This window comes from Odontesthes bonariensis, chromosome 8 (assembly GCF_027942865.1).
Source record: "Odontesthes bonariensis isolate fOdoBon6 chromosome 8, fOdoBon6.hap1, whole genome shotgun sequence".
In the NCBI taxonomy this organism is placed as follows: domain Eukaryota; kingdom Metazoa; phylum Chordata; class Actinopteri; order Atheriniformes; family Atherinopsidae; genus Odontesthes; species Odontesthes bonariensis.
In genome coordinates this window covers 8,143,197-8,159,241 of record NC_134513.1, presented here as the reverse complement: position 1 = coordinate 8,159,241, position 16,045 = coordinate 8,143,197, and the positions used below count along the sequence as shown (strand labels likewise).

The 16,045-nt window shown below is 38.6% G+C and overlaps 1 protein-coding gene across 5 annotated transcripts in view; it reads left to right on the top strand.

Annotated features, from left to right (window-relative positions):
- Nucleotides 1-16,045, top strand: part of syt1a (synaptotagmin Ia) — a 173,203-nt gene that overhangs the window by 129,911 nt on the left and 27,247 nt on the right. For 4 of the 5 annotated variants that reach the window (XM_075471533.1, XM_075471530.1, XM_075471532.1 and 1 more), the window contains 2 exons: nucleotides 7,937-8,109; nucleotides 10,795-10,920. In XM_075471533.1, the coding sequence (XP_075327648.1) occupies nucleotides 7,937-8,109; nucleotides 10,795-10,920 (299 nt within the window). The remainder of the gene's footprint in view (nucleotides 1-7,936; nucleotides 8,110-10,794; nucleotides 10,921-16,045) is intronic. The other variant, XM_075471534.1, reaches the window with a different exon arrangement.

Below are 16,045 nucleotides of genomic sequence, written 5' to 3'. Positions count from 1 at the left end.
TGACTGAATAGCTCAGATAGAATTGTTACCCGAAATCACATTTGAAATATTTGTCAACAGTTCAAACATGAATTGTTGACTTGATGAATGACAAAAATATGAGCAGCAACATTACTTGTCTGTTGATACATTTTCTGTTTTTCTGTCTTGCCTGTGCTTTCAGTCAAAACGGCTTCTTTCCAATAACACAACACTCTGTCCTTTTATCACATCCCAGTTTTTTGCCTGAAAAATCTTTCACTTTTAGGTACAGGAGAATGTGTCGTCTTTCTGTCATTTGTTGGATAAAGCATGGTTTGCAGGTCCAAGTGCTTTGGCATTCAGCATAATCCTAGATTTCTATATAATTACATGTGGATATATCTCAATGGAAATGGCTTTTATGGAAGAGAAACGGCATTTCTTCACCAGGGACACAAACAACACAATTCCAGAGATAGTAGTCAGCATGAATAATTTCTCCTTTAGAGGAATGTTTATTTGTACCAGGTAGCAATTTCACAGAGTAAAAGCCATCATTTGTATTTAAATAACTCTCATGGTAACAGCTACTGAGCTTTAAACAAGACATTGATTGAAAATGGAAATATATTTTGATCTTTGGTGCAGAGAATGAATGAATTGGATCAAGAGTATTCACTGCTGAGATTGGATGGGAATGATATTGCCTTTGGCTCAGCATTAAACATCTGTCACCAAGACAATTCCCACCAAATCTAGTCCAAGCCAATAAAGATTTTTCATGTCACATCTGGAGGTCGGTAGAGCAGACAATTTATTTTCTTTTGGCTCCCTTTTAAATTGTCTGATCTTTGGTATACCTTGGGCAGAAAGAAACGGGATAAAAAAAAAAAATCATCTTAAAAAGTTTTTTTTGCCAGGTCTCACCTAATACTGTTTTCTCTCACCTCATCCCCTCAATCAAAAACAGCGACTTTGCTCTCTAATGCTGCCAAGAGGATGATGAATGCCCAAAGACTTGTTTACTCCGTAGAATATCGATACTGTCTGGAGAAAATCATGCAGCAAATGTAACAAGAATATGTGAGAAGGAGCAGCTGTTTGCTCAGCACCACCTCTCCACCAGGGCTGCAGAAGATCTTCTTTTAGGCTCATAATGCAGTTTAAGCTCTGCAAGATTTGAGGGTGATTGTATGTAGCCGTCAAACTGGCCTAACTTGCTGCTCAATTTCTGTCAGTAATCACATAGGGATCTACCCTCAGCCCTTTCTGTAGCTGAACAATCTTTATTTAGATGTGAATGAATGTATTACTTGCTTTATCTCAAATTGGCTAAGTTATTCCAGATTTAACTATCATTTCTGTATGTATTCAAGCTGGTTGTTTAGTCTTCAGTAACTCCAGAAGAATTTGAACAAGAGAAGATGCAAAGCCTCACACTGGAAGTGCAGAAAACTGGATTTGTGGATTAGCATAGAAAATGAATATAGAAGTAGACCAGTTACAGCCATGAAAATCAGTGATAACAATATATCTGCAGTTGTGTTGCACTAAATTGTTCTGTGACCAAAGGAAGCTCTGATCTGTTCCAGCGTTTCTGTCCAGGATAATTAAACGCACTCTAACATGCATGCCGAAGTCTGCCTGTAATCACAATAAACAATCATGTGGCTGTCCATCGAACAGAGGAGTTGCTTCTGAGAAAAACTGTTCATTGAAGTAAGTTTTCTTAACAGCCATGGCTTTACAGTTAACCTCTGAGCAAAGAGGCTATTTGGTCCACATCTGCTGGCTCCAACAGCTGTTACTTCAAGTCATAGACCAGCAATTGGCATAGCCTCTATTTTACCCCCATTATTACTTTTTTTATCTCAGCTTTGTGGCCACCGAAAGGCACTCTCAAAGCTTTGAAAAGGCAGCCAAAAGAAAAGTCTCTGCATTGGGTCTTAAAATCATCGTTTTCATAAACATTTGGAAAAAATCTGTAGTTAAAATCTACCATTGAAGGTAGGTTTGTTGCTTTAAAAAAAACAAACAAAAAAAAAAAACAATTCCTATCAGACATTTCCTATCAGTTGCTTTTTAATGACAAATTTCAGATACTCACGTGCAGAACTGAATGTGTGATTTGACTTCTTTCTTCCCTCCTTTGCAGCATTTAATCACATTTTCTAAGAGAGCTTTTATGTGCGTTTTGGCACTGACTTTTTCAACTGTTTTGGACTCTTTTCAATTTTAACAACATCTTCTATGTTTGTTATAGTTACAGAGATCCATGTCAAACAGCTGATTGTTGCAGCTACAAATGCTAAATTAAGACCAACTACAGGAGTAAAACTCGTACTGGTTTAACCTGAGTCTAAGCTAAACAAAAATAGTCAAATATAGGCTGGAGCTTGAAAGTGTCTTAACTTATTTAACACAGTGGCTGCTCACAGTCAACAGACAGTTTATTAAAGAGGATTACGGCAGGGGATCAGCAGAGCTATTCGTCTCGTGCTACCTCATGCTCCAACAACAAGCTTCATCTCCGTCGCTACAGTCAAACTTTTGTCAAAGCAACAGCAGAGAGTACACTATCAGGAATTGGTTCTAAAGATCAGCCAGATGTTTTCTCATCTTGTGTCGTTTTGGGTTCAAATACATACATTATCATGAGTTTCTGTCCTTTGACATTGTTTGTCTAAACAGTGAAACATGAGCTATTTAAGCAAGATGATTGATAGTATTATTATTATTATGGCTCGAGTATAATTTTCAGCTGGTTCCCTTGTATTCTTTGTTGTTTGTTTGGCTGGTTTTGATGCAAATTAACAGATTACCAAAAATCTCCCGTCGAACTGAGCTGTTTTCTCTCCTCTGTAACTTCACAATTTCCCACAGATGCATCATGCTGAATGGCCCAAATTTTCCTAAAGAAATCAAAATAACTTATTTGACCTAATCCTATGGACACAGTAGTTATTTTTCAATTAAATCTTGTTTAGTATAACAGGAGGGATTCACTTAAACGATCTTGGAATGCAGTGTTGATCATCTCCAGCTCGGAGTCATGATTGCACAAAGTTGGATCTCTCCTGCAGTCATATTGTTGGTTTCAACCACCCACAGTCGGGAAAGGCTGTGTACAGTGTTGCTCTCGTAGGCATAACAAGATATAATGTCAAGGCTAATTGACCAACAGGGTCCTGTCACACTGAATTAGAGTGCGCTGGAAGTGGATATAACCCAGATGAAATGTAACACACTCATATACACACCCAGGCCCTTGTAAATATATCCAACATGAAACCTTTCTCTGTAATATAAAGTGCTCTGTATTCCCAGGGAAAAAGAAGAGGATGAATGCAACAGAAGTCCTTTAAATTATTGAGTTGGCCAGAACAGAGAAGTCTAATTGAGCTAGAGGCAAAACCTAATGCTGTCTGTGTTTAAATCATCTGTGTAAGGTTGTATTTGATGAAAGAGGAACAAATGGATCCATAAACCAAAGAGTATTACATATTATTATTATTATTATTATTTCTTTAAATATAATAATTAATAATAATATAATAAGTATTATTTCTTTAGATCCCAACAGCTAATCCAGTAGATTTTTAAGGTGCTTGTTCTTCGGTTTCCCTGAGGTTGTAATACGGACGGCAGTAAATGCCTCTTCTGTAAGTTCAGTTTGGCCATTATAATTCAAATGCCTGCACACAAACACTGATTTCACAGATATCATTTCCTGACCTTGCTCTGCCTAATTTTCAAGTATTATTCTAGGAGAATTTTGATTTATTTCAACTCGGTTGCTGTTTGTAAAGATTGCTTTAAAAATTGATTTATTTGAACATTTATGCTAAACAGTTGGTTTTTAATACACCAAACACCCCAGAATAAGCCACTCTGTTGCAGCACCTTGGACACTATTTAGAGGAGTAGGTGGTTCAGAGAACTTTGGTCCTTTCTCGTCGTCCTTTTCTAACCCAGGAAAAGGCTGCAGATACACTCCTATCCAATCCATATCACCATGGGAAAGGAGGCACAAGCGCTCCCAGCAGAAGGGCTGTGAGGCCTCCTGCTTGGGGAGAGAAGTTAATTTCTCAGGTTCAGTTCAATTCTCTCTACCTGCATGAGGTAAATCTAGCAGGAAACCCATCAAACTGCTCATGTTAGATGGATAAGCCCCAACTTTTCAGTTCGCTGTTCTTCTTTCTCCAAGTAAATCCTCTATTTCCATGTGTGCATGCAAAGTCAGCCTGTTGTTCACCACAACAGATTTTTAGTGTACCCTTAAACCCTTAAAATATTGCTAAATTTTAGACTTCTTCCTTAGTTAAATTGTGAAAAATGACAACATTTTATATATTTATTAAACTCACATTTCACAGGATTCAAAACACACTGGGGCGTGTTTTGAACTTGGCGAAATGTGTTTGTGTTCCCAAAAACTTGCATGAGATTAGTTTCAGTCTTGACAGATTATAGAGCAGTTGTAGAAAGATCGACTCCTACATTTAAATCGTCTCAAGTTTAGATGCCATGCAGTGCTGAAAAGTGATTTCAGCCTTGAGAACCAGCAAAAATGGATTTCACCATGCCCAGCCCTCCCATTAGAGAAACTTAATTTTCAACGCAACATACTGCGGAACAAGAGATAAGTGTGGGGAGTCGGAGTGCAGTGTGGAGGCTGGCAATGCTGCCTCTCCCTCCATTTTTCAGATTCTCGCTCCGTTTCTCTCTCTCGGGAAAAGACACTCGCACAATGTAGTTAATTAGTGAATGCTTTTATTGCTTTCTGGGACTCAAGTTTCTTTAATTAAGGAACACAGAAGTGCCTTTCACTGCAAGACGTGAGCTTGATGATTAAGATAAAAGCCGAGTTTGCGCATTGATTTCCACCGTAACTGTTTAAGTGGCGTTCCAACAGGCTCTTTGAGCGTTGATGAAATGCCAAGATGACTGCAGAGCGACATAACATTTCTGAAAGTTTTTACGGTATATTCTTTCTGTTTTCTGTAAATTAAAGCTTCCATTTAGGGGAGAAAATCACCATCTTCAGTTTCCAAAGAGAGGCGATTGCTTCTCACAGCGGTTTGCCTGCGCAAAACCCGTCACTTCTCGAACACAGTCTGTCTCCTCACCTTACTTTGGATTTGAATTTGTGTGTGCAAGGTAAAAGTTGTACGCTCAGAGATGTTTGCCTCAGACAGACACACTTCTTATGATCAGGGTTAAAGCTTTCCAGTGTTAGTTTTTTGTGCGTCAACAATAATGTAACAACATACCTTAATATTGCTCAAAACAGATTGGTGGAAAAACTCAAATTCAAGCATGAAAACTGAGAACATTTAACCTAGCCACATAAGTATAATTAGTGTGATATTCCCAGCGGTGTTCAGTTTAAATCCTACAAAACAAACTTTGCCTGAGCTGATTCTTATTCTGCCTTAACTGTCAAGTTTCCAGAGAAAATGCTCCTAGTTTTGGGTGGCTCATTGTAAACGAGGCCTGTCCAGTGTCACCTCCATTACCACACTGCTCCGAGGCAAGGCCGGAGTTGTAGATCCTAAAGTTATTTTAGAGCATCACTCACTGTTTTTCCTTGGAGGAGAGTGCTTATTGATTTTGTCAACAGAGAATCGATTCGTCTCCCTTCTCCCTCTCTCCCCTTAGACTTCAGCAAAAGGAACCATGACTGAATACTATCGAGCAAAGCCCCAGTGATAGACTATAATATACTTTTCTGTTTTGATGGGTCTTTCTGGAGTTTTTCCAGATAAAGTCTTCAAAAGGACCCGAGTTTATTCTGGCTCATGTTTTCAGTTGACTTGGATTTATGAGCACTGTTGGGTTCATTCCTAAAAGTATGAACCATGTCGGGTTTTCTGAGTCTTAAGGAATTTATCTTTCTCTACAGAAGAAATCTGCCTTGAATACAAATACTTTTCCCTAATCTCTCTATCTCTCTGAAATTTCAGAGCTATTTACCCATGCAGTTAGTCATTTGATGTTAAATGCTTTTTCTGGTGTTTTTCCCAGCTTTAGAAAACATTGACTTTTTGGAAACTTTCATCAACTTTATCTCAAACTGTTTTTGTCTTCAGTAATTTTGTTTGATTTCAAATGTTGTCGGTGAAATAGACAGTTTAAATGATTTGGAAATTATTGCACACTGTTTTAATAACATTTTACACTGTCACAACTGGGTTTTTCAAATATCGGTTTGTTGTTCCTCTGTTATAATGGGAAGTGGGCTGCCAGGTCTTTGATGTCTGAGTGGAACGAAGGAGCAACAACTGACGGCTGAAGGGAGAAGTCTGTTGTGAGGTTTCTTATTATTTTTAGCCCATCTGGACATTATGCTGTCCCCCGGTCCTTAAAACATCGCCACTTCTCCCTTCGTCTTTGTGTTTAGTGTACGCGGTATTCCTTTGTGTCACCAGGAAGGACTAAGCAATGATGGCTGGCTACAGCTGTTGTGTTCTATGTCTGACGGTGTGGAGGTGACAGGTCGGACTGCTGTTTGTCCCAATTTCTTTAGCCAGGTCCATTGAGGAAGCCAACAACATTTGGTGGAAGAGGAAAAACAACTTGTATGCCATTTATTTTCCTATGAATATTTGCAAAGTGTTTTTCTCCTAGGTCGTAACACCAGTCATGAAAATGTTAATTTTTAACACAAAATTAAACTTATGTTCCAGACATCTTGATTATATGAATACGCATGCATAAATGACATTAAATGAATTGCTTTCTTTATTTAGCGGTTTCTTAATCACATCAGTTGTACTTAATGACAAATTAGTGATGATGTCAGAAGCTGTTCACGAGAGATATTCACAGAAGTGTCATTTAATTGTAAATAAATTAATGCTTTCGGGAAATGATCCCTGGTTTTATCATCTGTACTCATTTTCAATTATTCAGGAACAGAATTACTGTGCAGAATTAAAACTGGAAAGCTGTGAAGGTGGAAGCCTTGCTGAGGGTCAGAGCTTATCAAGAGGCAGAACAATGCAGAAATTCCTTCAATTTTATTTCCAAAATAAGATGTGCAGTGTTTGATTTCTTGGAACTTTATAAAATTTGTAGTTTTTTATTGGTCTGAAAAGTAGTAGAGTTTGTATAGAAGTTTAATTCATTTGCTTTTTGGATCAATTCACACCAGCAGTGCAAAAGTGCTCTCAATGTGCTGAACTCTTAAAATGTTCAATACATTTTATCCTTCAAACTTCATCCCTTTGTGAAAAAAGGGATAAAGTTTAGAACATGTTAGTCTGTTAGAGATCTAGTTTTTGACTGTCATGCTTTAACATTCCGAAAACAATTGCTGTTTTAAAAGTTAAGACATTTGTTTGACAAGACTGGGATATGTACAATAATTCAAGTTTCCTCAAATTCTTTTCTTTGCATTTTGATCAAAGAAAAATTGTGCAGAACACTTTTTAGACCTTGTGTTGGCTTGTAAAACCTTTTCTCCAGAGAAAATAGCGTGCGTACACTTTATTGCAAAAGCTCTGTGATCCAGTCCGGTTTTACTGCATCATGTGATTGTCGTGTTCACACCTGTGTTAATGCCTCTCAAACGCAACCTGCAAAATCACAATCGCTTTCACTCCTGGTGAGTTCTGTGCTTGCCGGTGATTGCAGTGAAAGTCAGTTGTCTGAAAATCTTTTGTTCAAATGACAAGTGGAAAAAGCCAACTTCTGTTACTTCCACTAAATTGGACGAAGGTGTTCAGTCGAGTTCTGTCCTGCAAGTCGGGGCTGATCATTAGGAGTCTGCCACTTCTTGATGGACCAAGGTGTCGACGTGCCGCACAATTTCCTGCTTTTATCTCACCTCTCAGTTGGTGTAATCATTGCTTTTTAGAACTTCGGTTCAAATGCTGCTTTGTAACAGTTCACTGCTTGCTTCTTTGTGAGGCGGGGTTTTATTCATGTCAAACACCTAATGCGAGCTTGGTCCCATTTGTTCTCTCCACAGTACCGACATGGGCCGTTGTCTCAATTGCCTTTGTGGCCATCATCCTGGTGTTAGCATGCTGCTTCTGCGTCTGCAAAAAGTGGATTTTCAAGAAGAAAAACAAAAAGAAGGGCAAAGACAAGGGCAAAAATGCCATTAACATGATGGACGTCAAAGATGGAGCCAAAACCGAGGTAAAGACTTTCAACTATTGTCTCAATTGCTAATTTGATAACATCAAACGTTTTGCTAAATCCTGTTCGAATGACAATGTGCAAGAGTTTTTTTTTTGTTTTTTTTATCCAGAAATAAGTTTGAGATATTTCCATTAATTTCTCGTATTTTTATGTTATTTGCGATATTGTGTAATCTTTTTATAATTTTAGGGCTTCTGCACACGATGATAAATTTGAACAAGTAACTCTTTCAATCCAGCAGCATGAAAACTATGATTTATTTATTTTTTTTTTTTAATTGTCGAGTTGATTGAAGTCATTTAGATGACTTCAAATTTAAGGGAGAGCGTTTCGGTCTCTTTTTTTTTTCTTCTTTTTTTCCTCCTGCTTATGGTTCCTGTGACTGTTTTCTTTTTGTCGTTTGAGGACCTGCTCACTTATTGAAGAGTGTGAGTAGCTGTAAAGAAATGGTACCCACCCAGAGAAATGACGTCACCAAACGATAAACAAATGAGAAGGAATTAAATTAAACTCTACCTTTCCACAGTGCAGAAGGGGAGGCTGTTATACGCCAACACTGAGAGAGGAGCTGGCACGCTAATTGCACCTTCACAGCATTATTATAGTGCCATCCTCCGTGGAGTCATGTACAAAGTGTGTTTAATTTGCTGAAACACCTCTGCAATCAGAGGGGGATCAGAGTCACAGACAGACACCACTGAACATGTTTTTTATACCTCATTTGACTTATTCAAATCAGGCCTTGAAGACTCTCTGATTTTCTTATAGAACCGTGAACAGCTGAAAGCTTGGGAAACTAAATCAAACAGCTGCAGTGCAGTTCATCACTTAACCTGTTAGGGAATGAGAATTTTCATTATTTTCTAACATTGACTGTCTTTTTACAGTCCAGGTTTTTATTTTCATTTAGCCATTAATCAAAATAAGAGAGTTATTGGAGTTCCTAATATCTAATCTCTGAGATTGGTGAATCTGACACTTCCGAGGCAAGCAGTCATTTCTCCCGGTGTGCCCAGACTCTAGTGTTAACTCCTGTGTGTGGTTGTTTTAATTTGTGTTTCTTCCTTCTATGTCCTCCTTATCTGTGTTGTGTCTGATGACTGTTCGGGATGGTCACTGGCGGTAGGTTCCTAATTGCTGTTGGATCTTCTTAAGCCTGCTGCTCTGACATTTTTTTTATAGCCTCTTGACAACAACTACTACTCCCATAGAACCAAATATATGTAACTATGCATTCTGTACATGTATATCTACTGTATATATATGTGCGTACAACCTGCATATGCACATATATATGAATGAAAGAAACACTTGGTGTGCATTGATGAGGTTGAACCACATCGATTTTTGTGCCAAGCTGAAGTCTCCTGCCTTTTGAATCTTTGATTTACATTTCAAACGAGTGGTGGCGAGCAAAAGTAGAATGATTGAGAGGCTGTTCAAGTAAATGTTCTTTTGAAGTTGTCGATCAAAAGGAACCTTTTGACATACAGTAGCATTTGCATTAACTTCTGTGAGCCCAGGTGAAGATGATCATACCTTTCCTGGAGCCGAGTCACATACAGGTTGAATGATAAAATAAAATAACAAATCGTTAAATCGTGATTGTTAGATCAAGAGATTTTATTTCCTCAATCATTTTACCTGCTCTACTTTTCTCTCCTCGTGTCAAACAAAACAGCTCAAATTGGATTTTTCTCACAAAAGGCAGAGTGGTTCAGCAGCAACTTTTATACCCAATCAGTGTTGTTCAGCCTTTTGCTTTCACATGAGCAACTTAACAAACTAATAGAAGCAGGCCCTGATGTACATTACAACCCCTTTTACCAACACCTCCCCACCCACTGCTGGCATGATGCTTCTAGCTACCATCGGCGTAGGGGGTAACATTAAAGCTTTAGGGCTATGATGACAATGGGACTGTATGTCTGAGGTTGTAACCAGACATAGGAATGGGGAGTCAAACAAGAGCACTGTTGTGTATGACAGAGAATGCTCTGCATGCCAAACGAAAAAGAGATCTTGGAAAGGCAACTTTTTGATGCTGAATGAATGACATTGAGAGCTAGTCCTTGCCTCTTCAATCGCATGTTTTTCTTATAAGAAACTCCTTCACCACCCCACCTCTCCTCCCCCCACCAGTGCCACCACCTGCTACCCGACCTCAGTGCCAAGCTAGAGAAAGGGCAACTTCACTTCTCACTCTCTGCCACTTCAGACACTTCCCAGTTGTGTTTTTGCCAAAGACTTGATCTGCCTGAAATAAACATCAAGGGAATTGTCTTACTGTGATATTTTCCAGACACATCTCTCTCTGCCTCTTTCTGTTCTCTTTTTGTGTCTCTCTACCCTCCCTCCTTCTTCTAACGCCTGTTCATTGCTCTCATTTCTGGCGTCATCATTTGATCTTTCCTCCTTTTAGACAGCAACACTCAGAATTTGATTGAAAAGCACCACAGGGGACCAGGCCCGGGGTTTTAGTGCATCACAGAGCATGTCCTGGTGTTAACTGCTATGGTGTTTTAGTGCTTGCTTTCCCCGTTTCCCCTTTTACATCATAAAACACGTGGGAGCTTTTACAGGAGTAGGTCCACAGGCTGGACCTGGGCAGGGAACAGCTGGCTGGGTGCTAGCACCAGCGACAAACAGGCGGCACTGATTCTTGGTGGGTGTCTCCTTCAGGCCTTGAAGGATGAGGAGGATGCGGAGACAGGGCTGACTGAAACGGAGATAGAGGCCGAGCCCAAGGAGGATGAGAAACTGGGCAAATTACAATACTCCCTGGATTACAATTTCACCGAGAATACGGTAAGGATCGGTGCTCTGAATGACTGAGTGTGTGTCGTTGTTTCAATAGATCCGTCTTCGTAAGTATGGTCACACTCAGCCTCTGAGGTCCAGCTTTTCCTTTCTCCATAGATTAAACCGGACCCAATCCAGGTTTTGCACAACATTCTCTTTTTGTTGCATTACTGCTACTGTAAACACAATTCGGCCATTGAAGCTTGAGAGCAATCTCACAGGGATGTATTACGGTGGTTGAGTTTGTGCATTTGCCACTGAGCCTTGTAAAAGATACAGTACACTACAGGGATTTAGCTTGTCTCTGTATTTGTTTCTTTTCACTTGACTGAATACAGCCCCTGCAGATATCCATCTGCTTTATCTTTTCCAGCAACTGAGTTTTAAAAAGTAGAAAAAGGGTGGTACATCAACTTCCTTCTGCCAGATGTTGTGCGACAGATAATTGATGCGGTGCATGAACACTCTGTCCCTCGCTGGAATAGCTAACTACCCATTAAAGAAGAACTGAACTGACAGCCTGAGATTAGACGGCACTTGTTGCCTCTATATACCCTGGCAAAGGTACAATACATGGCCCCTTATCTACACTCAGATACTTCAAATAGTGGAAATATATCCTTCCACTCTCTGTGTCCCTTTAATGTCTAATAGTTTTTATTATTTTGACTGCTTAACCTGTGAAATATTCCCATTAAAAGCTAATTAAATTACTCATTGCAAATGCCATCAATTTTCAGTTAACTAGACCCTTATTTCTTTGGGAAGAGAGCCTTTCATCAAAGGTATATTTTATGGACCATCTCACAGTGTTGACCTGTCATGTAGGGGGAGGCGGTGACAGGCCTCTATAAGTTTTTTGATTACACAGGTAATGAGTTCCATCGTGGTGCTAAAATATAATGAATTCATAACAGTTTTCACATTTTTTGACAGTTACGTCAAAGAAGTCATGAGTTTACCAGCTTAAAAAAAGTTAAAAGTAAAACCTAAGAAATCAGGAGGCAGCCGTTCTTCTTGTCCAAAGTGTCCAATCTTTGGATAATTAAAAATCATGTCGAAGAAGTCCTGGGGATTTTTTTTTTTTTTTTTTTTTTTTTTTTTTTGTTCCATTTAAAAAAAAAAAAAAAAAAAAATGTTTTAGAACAAATTGCTCAGCTTCTTGCCCGATCACACATAAAGGGAAAAGTGTTTATACACCTGTCACAAAGAGGTAAAAAAAAAAACATTGAATGAAAGCCACGCCTCAATCTTTTAGACTATATCTACTTGAAAGTGTTGGTTGATTTGCACACATGTATAAAGTCATAGACATGGCTGTCCAATAAACACTTGTGAAATGTGCCATTTCTCCCCCTTACATCGCTAATTGCCTGCATGACTGAACTGTGAGCTTTGGATTCTGATAGTCGCAAACATTGGAATCAGCACCTCCAATTCTGACTTGGAAAACGTGTGAAGGGAATGGGGTTTCAGGCACAATTTCACCATTTGGCAACCACTCTGAAGCACATTGGCAGTAACAAACTACAAATTGTCAGTGTGGGAGGTAGTATGCTGTTTGACAAGAATTTGGGATGAGAAAACTAACATGTAGTGTGTTTGAATAATTTTCTTTTCAATTGCAGTTTGCATCCAATCACAGACCAGTACTTATTGTTTATTGATTTCCTATTGAAATAAACTAAAGTAAACTAGTCTGAACTATGAGTTTATCCAACTTAAGCCAGCCATGTTTACAGTTGCAGTCATCATTTGTATGTATGTATTCATGATATTCTAATTTTATTTTATGGTCCTAGATTTGATATGTCACCTGTTGGTGTTGGTCTCAATAGAGCTGGTCAGTGTACTTGGTCACAAATAATGCAAATGCCATGTTTAGAAACTACTCAGTAAGGGTTGTTTCACCTGAAAATGAAGCAATTTCTGTTAGTGTTTATCCTTATTAATCAAAATGTCAGTAAACTTCATAGACATGACAACACCCATACTAATTGGTGTTGAATATAATCTAGCTTCCTCTTTAAGATCCTGCTGCAACTGTCAGTTTTTTTATGAGAGACTCATGTCCCATAAAGACTTAAACTCAGTAAGTGTCCCACCGTGTCATGAAAAAGCAGAAATACTAGTGTATCTGTGTTCAAAAACTGAGGAAAAGAGATCAAGGTGAATGAGTGAGAAAACACACTGAGATTAATGTCAGATCCTTGTGGCAAAGTGATGTTTCTCTCTGTTAACCACTGCAAATGGATGCTGCCGCTGGTGTTGATGACACTGGGTTTATATGCTAATGAGTCAAAAGGTTTAGTAAAAGATCCAAATCGTACTGGGAGCAGCTATATGCGGCAGATACGCAGCAAATGAACCACAAAGAGCCATCTCAGCACAGCAGGAAGAGAATTACAGTGTCATTCCCACTTTCAACATCATTACCATATTCATTGCACCTCTCGCAGGTCAAGAGCAGGCATATTGCTTTGTGTCCAGTCAGAATATGGGGATTTTTAAAACGTTATTAGGAAAGGATGAATTTAAAAGCAGTGGGATTATTCCCTGTTATTATTCATTGTAGATTTTCCCAATAGACAGTTTATCTCCAAAATAACTCTCAAAGCCACTGCAGTAAATATTACCCAGGACAGCCAATCCTTATTCTGTGGAAGTGTGTACTTGTGTGCTGTTGCAGCACAACCATGATGCATTTGGACAAAGCCCTCCAATATAAGTTGCCAAGGGCTGAATCACCATCCTGTGTGCTCATTCTGGTCAGCATGTTGTTCACTGGACTGAAGCGTCACACACAAACAAAGGGGGGTTTAATACCAACAGCCCTGTATGAGACTGCCTGAGTCCCTGGCTAAACAGTAAACCCACACAGATGTGTAAACACATATCTGCTGTTTGTATTTTACTCTAAAGGGCGCAATGGTTTGTTGAATGTTTATGAATTTACTTTCTTGTTTAATCATTGTGCATTTATTTTTTTTGTCAAAAAAGCAACATAAAGGCATCATCTTCTGTTACAGGATATGCTAAAATTTCTTTTCTTTTAACATTTAACAACTCAAGTAATCGTGTGGAGGCGATGCTGTGAAGTAAAAACAAGCAAACCCACATACAGTCAGCCTCACATCTAATATTCTAATGGCTGTTGTTTTGTTTTTCCCCCCAGAGTTGTTTCACAGCAATCCAAAAGCAAAAATCAAAGAGTGGAAATTTTTGCAAGCGCATAGGAGAAGCCGAGGTGCAAGTCGAGGGACTCGAGCTGGAGAGCAGAACATTTGTACAAGCAGCAGGGAATCTAAAAGCAAAGATTCACTTCTGAGGGTTAAAAAGCAGAGCATGTTAGGACTTTTTGAGTGCGAGGGCACAGCAGCGTAATATCTGAACATGAAAACGAGAATTCTGCTGTGAAATTGAAAAAAAATATGCCTCTGATCAAAGATAGTATTATACTTCCATAAACCTGTTGTCCAATTGACAATTCCTGTCCAATTTGGAATAAATACAAGTTCCATTGTCTTTACACTGCATATAGGGTAATGTAGGCAGTGCATCATAACTAATATTCCGTTAGTATACTGATGCTAATATTGTGATTTGATCTGAGCTTATAAGATGACAACATTGTATCATGGATAACATTTTTTTTTCTATGCATTTTATAATTCCTTGCCTCCTATTTCGAGTGTTATTCAACTAATACGTTTTGGGAAAACCTCTCTTTAGTTTGTATTGCATGCATGTACGCTCATACAAAAAAATGCAGTTAGCAGAAGCAGCAACTGGAAATCAACATTTCCAGCTACACATTGCTCTTATCTTTCATCAAGCATAAGTGCTCCTCCCAGTAAAGAAGGTGTGACACGCTGTGTCTCCCACAGACTGTGCTGATTAATAAAAATCAGTTGGACAGCGTGCATGGAAAAAATTCCTCCGCTTAAAATCCTATTGCCATTTCACCACAGTAACACGCGCAACGTGCTTCCGTTTAGCTTAAAGGTGAACGACAGCTGGAATAATTGTTCGGTTTTCATGTGCCTCCTGGGATTTGCTGCTATATCGCAGTGAGTGATTCTGATAAGCTGCATACAACTAGACACACTATTTGTGTCAAAGTGATCCACTGTGTTTACAGTAATGCCATGAAAACGTTGTGCATAACCTGGTTAAAAATTAATCAAAGACGTCCTGTATTGTCGTGATGTATTTATCATGCGCTTACTGTTGCCATGTGGGAGGTCTGTCATTGTATATTAGAGCATGTTTATTCTGTGCTATGTTCAGTGTGTTATCAGTTTTAATAAACCCAACATCTCATTATGTCCCTCCTCTGCTGAAACTCACACTTTATGCTTCTATTTACCAAAGAGTAATGAGAAATGCCAACTGAAACCTGGATGAACATATATTATTGAAGCATTGAAATAAGAAAATGACACCTAAGCTGATATTAATGACCAATAATGAATATTATAGTGACAGGTATATTAAGTACAAACAAGATAAAGCTTTTTCTAGCTTATGAAGTCTTTTTTTTTTTCTTAATATCTCTCAGGGTAAGGCCTGCTGTCAGGGTGAAAATTATCATTTTAATTGAGTCACACATGAAGTTGTTGAGGCAACTTTTTTTTTTTTTTTTTTTTTTTTTTAGCTTTAGTATCTGTCCGTGTCGGATCTAAAAAGCTGAAAACTCGATGATGAGTTGTGTGAGAGCAGCTGCTGGCTACGGGAATCCAGCAGAAATGTTCATTTCCACTTTTTCCACATCATTTACGTATTCTGTGGTTAATGGCACCAGAGTGGAAAGTTTACGCTACCTACTGTAGTCTCAAGACACTTAGCTTCTGTTATTCATGTGGCCCCATGTCAGCATTGTTCTGTTGATATTAACTTTATGAATTTGGCTGCAAAGCAAAACTTGACAACAGTTCTTTGGCCGTATTTTAGCCATAAATAGATGTAAATGTATTGCCCAGTGACAGGGATGAGGCTCATGAAAGATAACATTTGCTTATTATAGTTATTTTCATTCTACCAATTCACTGACTAAGATTAAACAGTTATGACAGCTGTAAACATAGAAATGATTCTTTACGTTGTCACCATTGTTTTGGATTATGTTATG